General features: G+C 38.2%; 1 protein-coding gene across 3 annotated transcripts in view; it reads right to left on the reverse strand.

Annotated features, from left to right (window-relative positions):
- The window catches only part of NELL2 (neural EGFL like 2), a 376,784-nt gene that overhangs the window by 102,550 nt on the left and 256,030 nt on the right, over positions 1-18,204 (reverse strand). For all 3 annotated transcript variants that reach the window (XM_049694047.1, XM_004274430.3, XM_049694046.1), the window contains one exon: positions 16,488-16,583. In XM_049694047.1, coding sequence (XP_049550004.1) covers positions 16,488-16,583 — 96 coding nt within the window. The remainder of the gene's footprint in view (positions 1-16,487; positions 16,584-18,204) is intronic.

Consider the following 18,204-nt stretch of genomic DNA (forward strand, 5'->3'; position numbering starts at 1 on the left):
CATAATAGTCATCTCCTTTATCTCAATAAAACAGAAATGTTTTTTAGTCATAAAAGCAAATCCATAAATTACTGGGTTGATTTCCATGAATCACTGAAACTCCCTAAAAGTTTAAGGTAATGTTCTTGTGCTTTAAGACTAATAACAGTACGAGGTAATATGAGGGAAGTAAAATAAAATTGGCACTAACATGGTTGTTGAGAGGAGGGCAAGAATTCTTCCGGTTGGACAAATCAAGGAGAGTTTCACAAAATAGTGATACTTGGATGGTAAAATGAAGAAGAGGTGATGAGTGCATGTCTGGGGCCGGGTGTAACTAATTAGATCGAGAGCCTACCATATGCCTGCTATGGTGACCTTGGAAGCATTATTTAACCTCATTAAGCATTGGTTTTTAAAATGATCATGGAAATAATTACACATACCTCAGAGTATTGTTTTTATGATTAAATAGAGTTAATCAATGTAAAGCAATTAGCACAATGTTTGGCATATGGTAAGTTTTCAATAATGACTAGCTGATGTGTCAGGAAATTTTAACAGGCAGTTCAAAATAATAATTGAAATAGTTTTTACATCATAGGACAGTGGCACATGTCATAACAGAGGAAAAAGTCTTGCTTTAGGAAAATATGGTGATGACCCCTTTGGGTATGAAAGGCACTGCTCCCTTCTCCCAGAGCACGGGGAGAGGAAAGGGGGTGGGGGGGCGGGGAGAGAGAGAGAGAGGGAGAGGGAGAGAGAGAGGGATTTAAAGGTTTAAATTGAGAGCTACAAAGAGAGGATAAGGGTCTCAGGAAAAAGAAGGATCTAGAGACAATAGAAGTATGATGCCAGGGCTTTAGAGTAGGAGATATCCTGCCTGGGAAGAATTACTCTGTAGGAATGAATCTGGGGACCAGAAGCCTTTATAATTCTGAGGGTCCCTTAAGAAAAAAGAGATTACCAAGATATATACAACTATTGCTAATTTTACAAAAATATATGACCAGGTGAGCACATGGCTAGGGCTCTTCCTAAGACCTTGAAAGAAGGAAGCACGGTCAGATAAGTAGAGCTTAAGCTTTATTGGCTTAAGAGAAATTTGCCTCTGACCCAGGCAAGAAACAGTCAAAGCATTTTCAGAAAAATGGGATCTCTATGTGATTTTGGTTTCTGGCCTTTGCTTTGTTCCTATTCAGACCTCAGCCTTTACGCTCAAAACTCTGGTTAAAATTCTACTACAGATTATTGGTGTTGCTTTAGGGGAATGAAGGAAATGAAAGGAGATGGGTGGTTTTTCAGGCCAAGGTGATTCTAATACGGAGGAAGGAAAGCATTCAGGAGCCAGGTAACACAAGGGAAGCGAGCTGCTGTGTAGTGCAAAATGTCCAAGTAGAAAGAGATAGTAGCCCCCTGAGGTGTGGGAGTTAAGCTGTGGAGGTGTCTGGACAGGATGATTCCTTTTGAAGACGTGAGGGTAGACGAGCTCCACAAAGGAGACAGTGTTAAGAAAGAGATCAAGTGTGTAATTTAATCTCCACATTCAGGAGATGAGAAGAAGGAAAAAAAACTGCAAACAAAGGCAGTCAGGCAGGAAAGGAGTGAGAGCTCACGTGTGTGAGGGCTGTCAAGTGGCGGTACAGTGCAGCATTTGCTGATGGGCTTTAGATTTAGGTCATCCTGTGTTTAACTCCAAGCTCCTCAATTGAATAGCTATGTCACCTTGGGCAATTCACTTACTTCTCTATCTTTTCCCCCAAAATGTGAGTCACGATACCTACAACATAAGGTTGTAGGTGTGACAACAGTCTAGAGGTGTACAGCAGGTGTATGACAGTCTGAAGAAAATGTCATGTCAAGGAAACCAATAAAAGGGGTTGTCTGAAAGAATGTGGTGCAGGAAGGTAAAGAAACTTGAACACTTCAGAGACAGTGATTAAGAAGTTATATTCGATTTCCAAAAGAGACATTCCAGTAGTGGGGCAAAGTCTAAGGTAAATGAGCACAGCAAGTGTACAACAAACATCTCCCTTCTATTTGCCTTTAGGAATGTCAACTTGAAGGTAAAGATTTGATCTTAGATAATATGGTATTAATATTTATTAATAATTTCAACAAATTCTGATAATTCTCCCCATTCTGCTCCTACATAAGCTAAAATTAGTTGATTGACTCTAATCTAATTGATTTTAGACACTTACTAAATATTACCTCTCACTCAGTGTGGGGTACAAAATTATCTGTGTAACAGAGATTCAGCACCCTTTGGTTTGTAATTAAGTTTTGTGACTTATGGAAAGAGTCCCCTTCCCAACATTCACTGAGTAAAGGTTTTGACATCCTGTAATATGAAACTTTTTTTTTTCAACATCTTTATTGGAGCATAATTGCTTTACAATGGTGTGTTAGTTTCTGCTTATAACAAAGTAAATCAGCTATACATATACATATATCCCCATATCCCCTCCCTCTTGCGTCTCCCTCCCACCCTCCCTATCCCACCCCTCTAGGTGGTCACAAAGCACCGAGCTGATCTCCCTGTGCTATGTGGCTGCTTCCCACTAGCTATCTACTTTACATTTGGTAGTGTATATATGTCCATGCCACTCTCTCACTTTGTCCCAGCTTACCCTTCCCCCTCCCCGTGCCCTCAAGTCCATTCTCTACATCTGCATCTTTATTCCTGTCCTGCCCCTAGGTTCTTCAGAACCATTTTTTTCTTTTTTAGATTCCATATATATGTGTTAGCATACGGTATTTGTCTTTCTCTTTCTGACTTACTTCACTCTGTATGACAGACTCTAGGTCCATCCACCTCACTACAAATAACTCAATTTCAGTTCTTTTTATGGCTGAGTAATATTCCATTGTATATATGTGCCACATCTTCTTTACCCATTCATCTGTCGATGGACACTGAGGTTGCTTCCATGTCCTGGCTATTGTAAATAGAGCTGCAGTGAACATTGTGGTACATGACTGTTTTTGAATTATGGTTTTCTCAGGGTATATGCCCAGTAGTGGGATTGCTGGGTCATATGGTAAACTGATACAGCCACTATGGAGAAAAGTATGCAGGTTTCTTAAAAAACTAAAAATAGAACTACCATATGAAACTTACTTTTGATTCTTGGCTATTCAGGACTGTTTATAGGTCTCTGTGTTTTAATTAATTTCTTTTTGTTATAAATGGTCAAAACCAGGAAGATAGTAATGAATAAGTTGTCATGTTTACATAATCCATCGGGCTGACTGACTTTCAAGCAAAAAGAAATACAGTTGCAATTAACTGATTTTATTTTCCTTGAATTAAACGTTTTTAACAAGAATAATAAGTAGTGGGGCTTCTCTGGTGGTGCAGTGGTTGTGCCGATGCAGGGGACACGGGTTCATGCCCCGGTCCGGGAAGATCCCACATGCCGCGAAGCGGCTGGGCCCGTGAGCCATGGCCGCTGAGCCTGCACATCTGGAGCCTGTGCTCCAGCAACGGGAGAGGCCACAACAGTGAGAGGCCCGCGTATCACACACACACAAAAATAGAATAATAAGTAAATAAATAATAATAAATAATAATAAATAATAATAAGTAAATATATAATAATATATAATAATATTATTATTAATAATATATTATTATTATTAATAATATATATTAATAAGTAAATGATATATTAATATTATTAATATAATATAATATAATAATAAGTAAATAAAATAGAATAATAAGTAGTAAAAATATTCTTGGCTCTATATAAAAAAGGAAAAAAGTAGGTTCATTTTAAGACTGGGGTTGAGCCTTTTAAAATCTGAAGAAAAAAACATACTTGAGTGAGTGATTTATATTTTGAAGGTTTCTCAAAGCAAATGAAAACACCTCATCTAAGAAGGAGTGGAAAGAGTTCCACATCTTAAAAGACTATCAAAGAATTCCTTTAACTTGTTTTGTTAATAAGGCTTTTGATTAAACAAGAGGTGGAAGTTCACTCTTTTTCAGGCTTATAATTACCTTCAGACTGAATATTGAGAAAATTGGCAATAAAAAGCCTGTCTAACTGTTTAGATTGCACTTTTCACACATCTAATCAGCTGTTTGCTTGCCTTCCAGGCCCCACCAATAGGTGTTTATCATGAAGCTTTCCCCTGTAAATTACAACTGCCAGGTTACAGCTCCAGAATTCACTCTTCTTGAGAGCAATTTCTTCTGGGGTTACCATATCAGACAAGATTAGTAGTTAGCAATCACGTAAAAGGTATACTATTATTGTTGTTTCCACCTGTTCTTTCCCTGTCATTTAGGTAAAATGCTCCCCTGTGCATTAGACAGAGATATAAACTCCCAAGAGCAAAAAAAACCCGACTTTTACTTTCTGCATCTTCATATGTGTGCCCAGGAACTTAATAAATGTTTAATTTAGATAATTTGGCACCTGTATTCCACAAAGTTTGTTGCCACTTTCAAAGGCATTTAATCATCTTTAAGGTGCAGTAGAGGTCACAGATTATTTTAATTTGATCAGCCCTGGGCATGATTCCTTATTTCCCTACTTTACTGGCTATACAGCCCAGAAAAAAATTACTTAATCTTTCTGAATCTTACTTTCCTCATCTGGTAATATTAACTTCTCTAGAGGGTTACTGTAGGGATTAGGGGTAAGGTCATAATAATAACTAACATGTACCAAGTCAAGGCTGTAACTGTTTGTATGTATTCACTACTGTAGCCTTCTCAACAATACAATAAAATAAGGATTATTATTATCATTCAATTTTAAAACAAGGAAACAGAAACATATAAAAATTCAGTAACTTGTCCCAGTCCACACAGTTAGTTAGTGGCACAGCCTGGATTTGTACCCAGAGAGCTATCTTCCAAACCCACTCTTAACTCTAAATCATCAGGCCATTGCCTTTTTATTATTTCAGGAAGTACCCTCAGACATGCAGTTTGAAGTAACTACTGTTATGAAAAATTGTAACAAGAAGAGTCCTAGATCATTCCAATAAACCAAGGGCAACTAGACCCATGTGAAGATCCTCTAGCCCTTAAGTGCTTCTAACGTTTGGTCATCTAGACTCTACCGGAACATGGAGGCTGGGCCATCCCACTTTCATATGATTCTTGAGATCAGCCTATTTCTTATTTGGAGCTCAAACTTGTCTTCTGGTAAATTTACTAGTTTTTCACATTACAGCTACACATAAAATCCTAAATTCACATACTAGTTTAGCTCTCCATGTATTTAAGGATAGTTTGTATGCTATCTTTCAAGTTCCTTATTTTTTTCATCTCTTGGTTAAACACCTATAGGGTTTATTCAACAATCCTCTTATACCTGCCAAGGCTTTCATCTCTCAGGTAACTTTTCCCTAGTCACACTCCCATTTGCCAATAACCTCTTAAAATCTGTTGGCCAAAGTGAATATGATATTCCACCATGGAATAAGTAATACAGAATTCAGGGAGACTATTATTTATATTATTTTGTGTACTCTGTTTCTCTTAACACAGACTAAGTATATATTTTCTTTCAGAGCTAGCACGTTGTACTTTTGCTCATACTTAACTTGGATCAGCAGTCAAGGAAACCATGAAACTGTTAAACTCTATCCCGTGCAATTGTTTTTTCTAACCCAAATTCAAGAGTGTATTTATATTTTATTAACATTCATTGAATGCCTACTATATGCAAAACATGATGCTGAGCCCTATGAGCAACACAGAATTGTAGGTTTCCTTTCTATTCTCAAGGAACCCATATACCAGTAGGAGGGAATAGGGAAAAGGGGGAGGACAGAAAGGACAACTAAAAAACAGAAGACAGTCGAAGGGTAGGGCAAAGGGTACAATGAATGTGGGCCCAGGATGTAAGAGCTCAGAATTAAGAATCTAAAAATGAAACTCTGGTAGAAGCAGTGTGTCCTTATTTGAAAGCTGAAAGTAGGACAACTACAGGAAGTGTTTTTAAATGTTTGTTAAGTGTCATAGGGTTATTTCGATCCTCTTGTTCCTACAATCTGAATAAATTTGAATCTTGGTCCTGTTTTTGCCATATTAGCTACCTTCCCCAATCTATGTCATTTGCAAATTGGATTCATCTTCTTTAACTTGAGTGTACACCCATATATTTGATATGAAACTGTCCCTGTGCACCACATTTTAGTTTAAATCTAAAAATAAATTACCTAGAATATATTTTATTCTCTCAAAAACTAGGAGAGTTCTTAAGGAAGAGTCACTTATCAGCTGGATAAAGCTGACTGTTATGGGTTTGTTGTACCTAAGCGCCAGCGGCTTCTTCCAGAAAGTTTACACGAAGGAAGAAACAGAAACTAGCCACGGATATGAACCCTCCAGGGGGCATCAGGAATTGAGGGAAAAGAAAGAAGAAGCTGCATCCACAGCTCTGTTCCTAGTATATTCTATCAAGCTGTTCATATTACAATTGTTTCTTCCTGTGTTCCGCCCCATTTTCATTCTGCCACCATGAGTGTCACCTCACAGTCTGCAGATTTATTAGCAACCAGAGTTCAGAACTCGCAGGAGTCACTAAGCATCAATAAAATCACACTAATGTTTAAAATGAGTGGCTTTTTTTCCAATTTCAGTCATACTGAAAACTGCATCACTTAAAACCTTCTTTCTACAAACACATGGCTTAAAAATAATTTTAAATTCATAAGTGAGCTCATTTTAAAAAATGGAAATTCCTATATGGCACAAGAAGAAGCTAAACACCAGATTTGGATTTTATGGCCCACATGGTGACAGCAGGATCCTTGAAGGGCTGCCCTTCAGCTTAAGTGTAGGATAGAAACACACATACACACATACACACAAATAAAACATTCACCAGCACAGGAGATTAGGTGAAGACACCATTTTGCCTGTACTTCAGTGGGGAGGAAGAAATGTTTGCTCTTACAGAGTTCTGAGGTTTAAAATTATACCATCTCTGTGGTATACCACTTGGCAAAGAAATTAACTCAAATATTGATTGCAATACTCCTGGTATACCTGCAGAAGCAAATTCAAAATGCCTCTGGAGAGAAAAGACCTCAGGTTTCACAGGTAAATCTTCAATGAAGATAAGATCAGACATTAAAAAGAAACAAACAAACAACCACATAAGGCAACACTGTATCATGGGCAAGAGTCAACAAACACAACAAAAGGCAGATTTAGATCCCCTAAACTTCAGATGATTTAGACCCCCCTGAACTTCAGACAATACAGCAACGTGATAAAGATTATAATGTAATATAAGTGTTTTAAAGACATAAAAGAAGGAATCAAAACCACAAGAAATGAATAAGAACTAAGGGGAAAAAACAAAAGAACTAAATGATTTGAAAAATATAACTCCTAGGAATAAAAAAGATAGTTATTTAAAAAAATTTCAGCAGATAAGCTAACAAAGGATTAGACAAAGCTGAGGAGAGGAGATAACTGATAGACTGGGGGACAGATATGAAGAAATCACAAAGGTCACAGCACGAGAGATAAAGAGATGGAAAATACTAAAGAAAGTTGAAGAAACATAGAAAGATAATGGCCAACATACATCCAATAGGAAGTCCAAAAGGAAAGAATAGAGAATGAGAGAGAAGCAATATTCAAGGACATAAAGATGGAGCGTTTTCCAAAACAGGTGAAAGAGATGACTCCTCAGAGTCAATCATCTAAATGAGCCCCAAACAAGTTAAATAAAAATACAGATATAATGCACTGAAACTGCAAACCCCAAGGATCTTCAAAGAAAAGATGTATTTTCAAATGAATGATTGATACAATTGAACTGACAGCAGACTTCTAAACACAAATCTCAGAGGCCAGGAAGGCAGTGGAATACTTCCCTCACAGTGCTTAGAGAAAAGACCTGGAATTCTACACCTAGCTCACCTAAGACTGAAAATGGCATAAAGCCCATATTAGAAAAAGAGAGTTTGCCATTAATAGACTCACTCTAAGAGAGTACTAAGGTAGGTCCTTCAGGAAGAAAGAAACAAAACATAGAAGAAAGAAATGGAATGCAAGAAGCAAAGATAATTTGACTATAAATAAAATGTGTCCTAGATATATTCTGAATTAGAGAAGACTGAGTCCCAGATAGCTATTCGTGTCTTTACCACTTTCTAAAGTCTCTCCAAGATATCAAGTTTGTACCTCCCCTATCATATTACTAATGAATAGAAATTCATCAGCTTATGTCTGTAAAAAAAAATTTAGACTATATGAAGGAGAAAGTGGCAGAACATTCCCAACCAAAGTATGGGGGTGCCCAAAGGAAAAGAAAGATCTTGTACCCAAGATGTGCATTCTTATTAGCAACCCCAGAGTTACAAATTAAAAGTCTATTATTTGAGTGGTAGCATGCTCCTGTAACACTGACTTTCCTATTTGAATCATTCTGTCTAATGAGAATATATCAATAGTATGATTTCCAAGGCATACTCTTTTTTTTTTTTTTTTTTTTTTGCGGTACGCGGGCCTCTCACTGCTGTGGCCTGTCCCGTTGCGGAGCACAGGCTCCGGATGCCCAGGCTCAGCGGCCATGGCTCACGGGCCCAGCTGCTCCGCGGCATGTGGGATCCTCCCGGACCGGGGCACGAACCCGCATCCCCTGCATCGGCAGGCGGACTCTCAACCACTGCGCCACCAGGGAAGCCCTGTCCTTTTAAATTTTATACCATGTACATAAATTGCTTTTTCAAATATTAAGTATTCAGTTAATTAATTTTAGAATAATATCAAAGAAAAATCTAAAAAGTGACTTTATTTGGTTTGCTTTGAATAAAAAGAAGAAGAGGGGATATGAATACTAGGAACTCAAGGGTATAATACAATATAAGTTATATTCAAGGGTGATCCCTTGAAAAAATTAGCAATACTTTTAAAGCAAAAGTGAAGATCTTTTCCAAATTCCCAAGTAATCCATTTGGCTTTTTTTTTTTTCTTTCTTTTTTGGAGACCTGCCTTCTAACAGTTTGAAACCTACGTTTTTCTCCCTTACATTAACTCCATGACGTGTCATCATTTCCAGTGCTAATTAGGTAGGCCTTAAAATAAAAGAGCCTGAAAAATTTCCCCATCAGAGTTGTTATCTATTATACATGACTGATACATGGAAAGAGTAAGATCTTTTTCCAATTAACCTGAAGGACTTGGAAGAATGACTTTGAGATTTAACACTGAGAACTTTTAACTACTTTTCGAATAGTACAAAGACAAATTTCCATAAAACATTAATTTTTAAAGATTTGCATTAGGACTAAAATAAAGCAATTATAAGTAAATGTAAAGAATGCAAATTCCTAAACATGTTAAACCATTACAGTGTAGTAAAGTTATACTTAAAGCAGGTTTATAAATAAGTCAAGAAAACTAGAATTATTTCTAATTCCTAACCCTTATTTTATAACGTTTCAGGGTACATACCGCTAATTTAAGGACATCTAAAAGCTTCAAACAGCTCTGTATGAACATTTTACTTAAAATATGTAATATACTCACATCAAATATCATTTTTTGAGTGCTTACCACATCAAAGACATGGTGCTGTGCACCTTGCTTATATTACTTCTTTTAATCTCCAGAACAACCCATGAGGTAGATATTATTATCTTCATTTTATACACATAAAAATTAAGGCATAAAAAAATGAAGTAACATAGAAAAGATCACACAGCTTGTCAACAGTAGAGCTAGACTCAGGCTGATGTCGCTCTGACCTCAATTTTTGTGTTCTTGACCACTCTGTTAAATGCTTCAAGGAGAACCAAGGTTTGGCATAACATTAAGCAATTAAAGGGTTATTTAAAAGAGGTCAAGGGGGCTTCCCTGGTGGCGCAGTGGTTGAGAGTCCGCCTGCCGATGCAGGGGACACGGGTTCGTGCCCCGGTCTGGGAAGATCCCACATGCCGAGGAGTGGCTGGGCCCGTGAGCCATGGCCGCTGAGCCTGCGCTCCGCAACGGGAGAAGCCACAACAGTGAGGGGCCCGTGTACCGCAAAAAAAAAAAAAAAAAAAAAAAAAGGTCAAGGATCACCAACATAAAGAGAAGACATGTCTTAAGTACCTAAGTTAACTCATATGTAGGTATGGTCAAAAAGCTTTTGGTGAGAGTTTTTGTTTTTAATTTGGTAACAGGAAAAAGTAACATTGGGATCTAAACACCTAATTCTTCCAAAGTTCATTACTATGCATTCATTCATCAAATGTAATTTATTCACTTTTATGACTAGAGACCAAGTCTGAAGATCAGCAAATATGATTGGAGTCTCCATCTTAGGCAGAAAATGGCTTTTGTATGAGTTTGTATTTGTTTAGCTATAGCAAAATGAATTCAGAATAATATTAAAAAAAGATCACTGTTGTTGGTAAAGTTAAAGTATTTAAAGTTTCTCTTTCTGTTTAAACTATGTTAGCTCAACAGTTTTACTCAAATTCTCCTCTTCTCCCACAAAAAGATATACATTTTGGTAATGGAATCTCACTGTGAGTCATTTTGGTTAAAAAAAAAGGGTATGTATGCTATGGAAGAAATGTTTTGAAATTTTTCTTTTGTTTCTGAATTTGTTTCAGTCTATGTAAATAGATATAAAATGATGTAAGTGTCTAAAAAATATGCCTTTTAGAAAAAGTTACATGATCATGAAATTAAACCAATATGTTCCTTTAATGATGAAAGATGCTAGTTAAACAATATCAGGAAATGTAATACAGTTCGACATTAATAATATATGCTAACTATGCATACTACTGGCAAAATAACTTTGTTACTATAAGCGAATTGAAGGATTTTTACTACCTATACTGTCACAGTAATAATACAAAATTTAAAATATCAATCAACCTCAACCAATTTGAAGTTATCTTGGACGTAAAGCAACATTCACAGCATTCACAACATTCACATATGTCTCATGCTTCATTTTATCATCTTGAAACTACAGATATTAAAAAGCTACAAAAACACTTAGGAATGCAACTTAAATTTATATTCATTTAATTACTCACTGTAAATAATTAAAATCTCATCTCATGTTTTGATCTGTGGTCAAGAAAACCATTATTTTACACACATACATACACATACACACAAAGCCATTTATCACTAAAATGTTTGATTTCCTTTTCTTTGATATTGCAGCGTATTTTTTTTAGCTTTGCCATTTGATATCAACTTTTTCCCAGTTATAAGCGTCTTAATTTGATTTAAGTCAGCAGTTACTTATAGGGGACTGTCAAATCTTTTAGAGTTATGCTGTAAATCATGACTGAAAGATTTACTTTCAGTATAATAAGACAGCTTTGCATATTAATTACATCAGCAGACACATGTTTGTGGAGGTTCAGCAATTGTGCAATAAATATAGCATGGCAGTGATAGAGCTGTTAAACCTCAGCACATAGATTTCTAATACATTTTATTGAGTTTATCCAAGAAATAATCACCCTGCTAAACCCAAGTTAACCACATGATGGAATATTAGGATGTTTAATTAAAAATGAAGTTATGCTGTACAAGTGGGTAACCTTACACAGCAGCTAAAAAAGAAGGCCATGAAAAATTAATTTTACTCAATAAAAATATACACATAGCCCTTTTGTGACATTGGTAAATGGATTCAACCATTTCACTAAGATACACATGATTCAGAAATAGACTAAAGAAATTTGGGGGAGGGGGTTCAGAGGAGACTTTTTCAACTAAAGTAACAAGGGTTGGTAAATGTCATGCACATTAGTATTGTCTTTCAAAAAATCAGTAAATCCTTTTACGTCATCCTCAGAGATCCATTGTGAAGGCTCAACAGATGACCACTGGGGCCAGGAATTAATCTCCTCGGTAAGCTATCAGGCAGTATCCAACTCCAGCAGGCCACATTTATGCCATTCCTATACATGGGCAATCTAGGCAATCCTGATGCTTTCCCTACCTTGGGAGAGAAAAACTGCCACAGAAGTCACTGTTAAAGACAACAGGATTATCTGGTAGCTGAAGGGGTGGGCATAACAAAAACACAGACTTCATGAGTGATGACAGTAGGATGAATTCCTCTGAGCATATACCACGGCATAGGCAGAAAGGAAAGAAGGAAGGGAGGAAGGAAGGAAGGGAGAGAGGGAGGGAGGGGGGAAGGGAGGGAAGGAGGGGGGAAAAAGGAAACACTGGACTAAGAATCAGAAGATGAGTTCTAAATTGCAGATCTGTATCTATAATTAAACACCATATATAAGTAACTTCACCTCTCTGTGCCATAATTACCTCATCTGCCACGTGAAAGTATAAGACCACATGACCCTGAAGCCCTCTTTAAACTAGTATTTTAAAATATCCAGCAAATATGGAAGCAACCACATCATCTCTTTCTTCCTCATTTACACCTTTGTTTATTTATTCAACAAATATTTGTGGAGCACCTAATAAAGTATAGCCCTTATATACTATGTCTCAAAGATTCAAAAGTGAACAAGTTATACCTTTACCCCCATAAAACTCCATGCCTGGTGTGGAAATGAAGAGAGGAGACAGATGGACAAGAAAGCGAAAGCTGGGTAGATTAGCAGGGGTCAAGACACGTGACCTTTATCCCGAGGGCAATGGGAGGCACTGACGTTTTTTTTCTGTCTGGGGTGATATGATCAGATTTGGGCTTTTATAGTCTGCGGAGATGGCACTGGAGAGAGATGCCTGAGAGGCCTGAATACTGTAGTTGCAGCCAGACTTGAAAGAAAGGGACCCTAGTACCGAGAACAAAAAGGACTTGACTGGATGTGCAAGGGGTGTGAGGGGATGATTCCCTGAGTACTGGTGGGAGGGAGGGAGAGGGGGAGGAAGGGGGGGGCGAGGGTAGGAAGAAGGGGTAAAACTGGGTGGATACGGCTGCCGCTCACTGAAACAGGAAATAGAAGTGAAGATCCGGGTTTTGGAAACAGAAGAGGAAGAGGACATGAGGCAGGAGACATGGAGGCGATGAGCTCAGTTTGGGGTCTCTGGATTTAAGGTTCCCAAAGAAACATTGGACATTTGGGTTTGTATCACATGCCACAGAATGAAATAGCAGTTAGTTCTCTTTATGAATCATTGAAGATTCTCTCTCTAGAGGTTCTTAACTATTTGGAAATCATATAACACATATGAAATCTTTAAGAGCCCGGGTTCTCCCTGCAGAAGAATGTACACGTGCACAGATACTCAGGGAATTCATGGACCCCAAAGCCCATCCATAGACCTACAGGGGTCCAGGAATTCCAAGGTGAGACTCCCTGCCAGGGGGATGAGGATAAATATGGCAGTGATGGAAAAAGGAAGTAACTCAGAGTTCCTTGTCCTGACGACATCAGGGAAATGTAGAAAATGTTCTGATTGCTTTGAGTAAATTGCACTAGCAATGACAGACAGCAGATATGGCAAAAGACTGGCCTGATGCTCCCCAAACCAGTTTCATCTTCCTGGACATTCAGCTCAGCTACACTTTCTTAACCCCTTGAATCCATGTGGTTAGCTCTTACCAACGGTATGTGACGGGAAGGGACACTTCTGACCTGAGGCAGTAACGCTAGGTGTGCATTTTCCGTGCTTTCTCTGTGGTCCTCTTCTCTAGCAGTTTTAGAGGTCACGTACTGGGTATGGCTTCTTCACTAAATGGCAATAGCCAGGGCCCCTAGTTTGAGGAACCCCAATCCCCCTCAACTCTCTCCTCAATACCGCATTCAACATAAACTGAGATGTGAATGAGCAATACACCTTTTATATTTACCACTGAAATTTTGGGACTTGATACAGAAGCTGAGGTTAGTTACCTTTATTAATAAAGTAAATATCAATAATAATAATACCCATCATATGTAAGGTCCAGAGGTTAATAAAATAATTTTATACTATCTGCTTTAGTTTTCTTTACAGTACCTTTTTTTTTTTTTTTCCCGGTACGCGGGCTTCTCACTGTCGTGGCCTCTCCCGTTGCAGAGTACAGGCTCCGGACGCGCAGGCTCAGCGGCCATGGCTCACGGGCCCAGCCGCTCCGCGGCATGTGGGATCTTCCCGGACCGGGTCACGAACCCATGTCCCCTGCATCGGCAGGCGGACTCCCAACCACTGCACCACCAGGGAAGCCCTACAGTACCTATTGTTACCTGACATTTATTTTCCTGTTTATAGTCCCTCTGTTCCACTACACCATAATTTCCATGCAGACAGGGCCTCAGTTTTGTTCACTGCTATATCCTGTTTCTAGATCAGTGCTCAGCATATAACAGATCCTAATTAAACATCTGTTGAATAAATGGGTGAATAAATTATTTCAAATGAGTCTCTTCTCATCTGAAGGTATTTTTTTAAAGGGCACACCTTCTATTTATAACTACATCAACAAAAATGGTGGTGTTGGGAGGTGAGGAATTGGGATCTAACCTGGAGCAATAATTGGGACAGATGCCTTAAGGCAAGTGTTGGTATTACATTTTCCCAGATAGGAGGCATTCTCTCTCCTCTGTCATTAGAGTGACTTCAGAAGAAACTTTGAAAAGCAATTATATAGATAAAAACCTGGATTTGAGAGTAGAAAGACCTTAGTATTCAGCTGCTAGCTCTCTGATGTTAGAAAAATTAAATCATGATGAACCCAATATTTTTGTTTGTAAATGGATAATACCTCCAAGATAATACCTATCTTCGAGGAGACCTGTGAAGAGTAAGGTGACGTACACAGGGTAAAAGACACAGAAGTTATGCACCTTGCCCAAGGCCACGTAACAAGGAAAGAGTAAAACTAGATTTTAAACGTACATTTTTCTCAAAGCCCTTGGCATTTTGTGTTTGTCCTCTTACAGACTGAAAGATCAAGGATAACTACACAGAGAAAGCTAAATATTCTGTTGGGTTACTTTTAACTCCAGTTTTAAATTTTACATTGCTCAGATTAATCTTCTGCCATTCCACACTTTCACAATCTCTCCATATAATTTTTTTTTAGTGGGGAAATGATACGCAGGATTGAGCATGACCATTATTCATCCCAGATTTTCTGGGACAGCCTTTATTTCAAAATTGCACACCACTGAAATTCCCTGAGAAAGCCACTATTTCAGTATCCAGACTTCGTACCAGAAACAGCATAAAATACTGTACTCAGGAAACATAGTTACCATAGGTCTGAATGTACACCTTGTTAGTGTACCTTGATGCGTGTGTGGGTACTACTGGAGATCATGGGATAGAAACATCGTAGAACCACTGCACTGGAAGTACCTGATTTTGATTTTCTAAATCCTATGATAGTTAATTATCAGAAATCTGTATTTTTTTATCAAGTTAACAAGCTCTATGGGTGATTCACATGCACGATGAGCTTTGGAACTCTTGATTTTGGAAATGATCTCCTTAAGAAAGAGGCCTACATATCAAAGACAGCCACTAGGCATTTTCTGTTAGAGACCTTTGTAACCAGTTAGTCACCGAAGTTTGAAAAGCACCGCTTAGAGGTACTTGTAGAAAGAAAGGATGTAGTGATCCTTTTGTGAGCATCCTTCTGTGCTCAGTGGCAGTACTTATTCAGTAAACTTTTCACTTCTCAAATGGACCAGAGCATTTTCTGTCTCACGTTCTGATCAGTGTATTTATTAAACCCGATGACTGCAGGTGGGATGGAGACAGGACATTCACTGCATCTACTGCACTGAGATTTATGGAAAGCAAGAGGAGGTGGTAACCACTAATCACTGGTGGCAGCAGTTTTCTCTTAGGGAGAATAATCAGACTTTGTGAGGTCATCTGCTGTTAGAACCCACTTAACCCAAAGAAACGAAAACTACTACTGATATGATTTTAATTAGGGGCTAATACTCAAGGCACTTTTTAAATTCTCAAGGTGTGTTTTCAATGGACAAAACATCTTACTTTCAGTCATAAGCTATATATAGACTACACATATATATATTTTTTAATATTTTTAAAAGTTTCTAGTATTAGTATCTATCAGAAAGAGTAAGTTCAGGACAGACTTGGATGAGGAATAATTAAGGGGTAGAAAACTTTAAACACTTTGTAAACAGACAACAATGAAAAAATATTAAATGGACCAGGTAAAAATGTATTAAAAATTCTCAAATGTGGAGGCAGGAAGTAGTGTATCCCAGGAAGCGAGCTGGCCATAAGCTTGAATCCTATGCTTTAATATGGGCATATAGATTCCGGGAAAACTGGGCTCCAAATGAGTAAAGTGAACTATGAAGTCATAAAATCCTGGGTAATCCAACATATTTTTCTGAAAAAGTTCAATATACTTCTAGTTATAATAGCTGCAAAACCTCCTTAGAGTGACTTTGGGCAAACGCCCAGTGACGACGCCTCACTGAAACTTCCCACCTCCTGCCTCCTAAGCTTCTGTGTTAATAGCAAGTGCCATGCTTTGAAAGCCCACTTGAAATATTATTTTCCTCTCGGGTTCCTTTATACATGGGCGTAAAACTTCATCTTCTAGAAGATGGTATGATATTCTTACCCGTTTCACAGCTGGGCCCGGTGAAGCCTTGTGGGCAGGCACACACATTAGCGGCAATGCAAGCTCCTCCATTCCTACAGCCATCTTTGCAAAACGCTGAAATAATTCAGATACATAATTTTAGCACTTTAGAAGGAAGTGGTTCAAGATACTCCAAACTAGCTTTTCTTTATTGCCTTTGATATAAATGCTATTATAATTTCATATTCAAATAATACTTTCCATATAGGTAAGAAATTTCAACACAATTTGTAGAATAGTACTCTTTCCAATGTTAAGTATTTCACCTGTAAAAGAAAATACTGAGCTTTCTTTTAACAAAAAACAGTAGCCTTACAAAACAGGAATCAGAAGTAGTATTGCACCTCATTGTAGCAATCCAGCTTGAAATTAAATCTAAAAAAAATGGCAGCTATCCTAGGCATCTTCTTAAGGAAGAAACCACCACCTAAAGAATAAGATACGGAAATAAGAAATAATTGAATCCTATACGGCTCTGATCATTCTACACACTGTCCAAACTGTCAAAATACTAGAGAAGTGCCCCAACCTTCTAAAAGTTCTAAATCATTCCTGGTGATGAGTTAGCCAATAATGAGAATTTGATAAAGGAGTCTTCAAGAAGGGTCTTGAATCCCTCTGCCAAGGATAGGTCAGGATCCAGGATCAAGGGCAAAGGCACTGCATAGCCTGTTGTGTTAGAGTGGGTGTGTGAGTGAGGGAAGTTCTTCTGTGAGTAGAAAAAGAAGCCAAGCTCTGAGCCGCTGCAAGCGTGATCTTTTGAGATGCGCCGCCCTCAGAAAAGGTGAGAAAAACAAGATGGGCAGGATGGAGTACCCTCAGAAACTTCTGTTTCCACTTCAGCTTATTCTTTGACTCTGTAAGGCAAAGGCTGTTCCCTCAGCCTGGCAAGGCCTATTGTGGATGAACTCCATCAGCCTGTTCCATGCCTGGGGCAAAAGCTTTTGCTCTAGTTTTCAGGCATGTGCTTCCTCTAATTAGTTAGGATGTACTTACTCAGAGTGGGAAACTGTAGAAATCTGAGATTCTGCTACTGAGTTAAAGGAAGGGGCCCAAAGAGGCCATTTGGCTTCTTTGGTTCTAGGTCTTAATCTGTCTACATCCTAGGCAAAAACAATACCTAGTCACCAAGAACTTGCAAAGAGATTAGGAATTGAAGCCTCATGAAAAGAAAGGGTACACCCACCAGACCATGTGTATATCCTCCTTGGAGTAATTTGCAAGGTTGCAGCCTCTTGATAGAGAATAGGACTCAGTGATTCAGATCCTACAGCTAAACTACTTCTCTCTCAGCTTTTGACGTTCCCAGTAGAGACACACACAGGAACAGAGAGTCTTTACTCAGGCAACCTATAGTCCTAATTTCCAGAAGAAATTTATAGACACTGGAAAGTTCTCCTTCCTTCAAAGATAAGAATTATCTGTCTGCATTTTCTCATGGCTTCAAGAATTCTTTACGCTATAAACTTTATTTTTCACATTAATAAGGAGTGAGAGTCAAATGCAAATAAGAATGAGAAGCTGTTGGACTCCCAGATGAAATCTTAACTCTCTGAACATCCAGATGCTTTGGGGAAGTCCTAAGCGTGCATTTATACCATCTATGGACTTGAAAGTCTAGCTTTCCTCAGGATCCATCCAGTTTCTGAGGAAATCTTTGTGGGATTTAGACTCCCAAATGCGCAGGCCTTTACAA

The sequence above is a fragment of the Orcinus orca genome, chromosome 11, assembly GCF_937001465.1.
Source record: "Orcinus orca chromosome 11, mOrcOrc1.1, whole genome shotgun sequence".
Taxonomy (NCBI): domain Eukaryota; kingdom Metazoa; phylum Chordata; class Mammalia; order Artiodactyla; family Delphinidae; genus Orcinus; species Orcinus orca.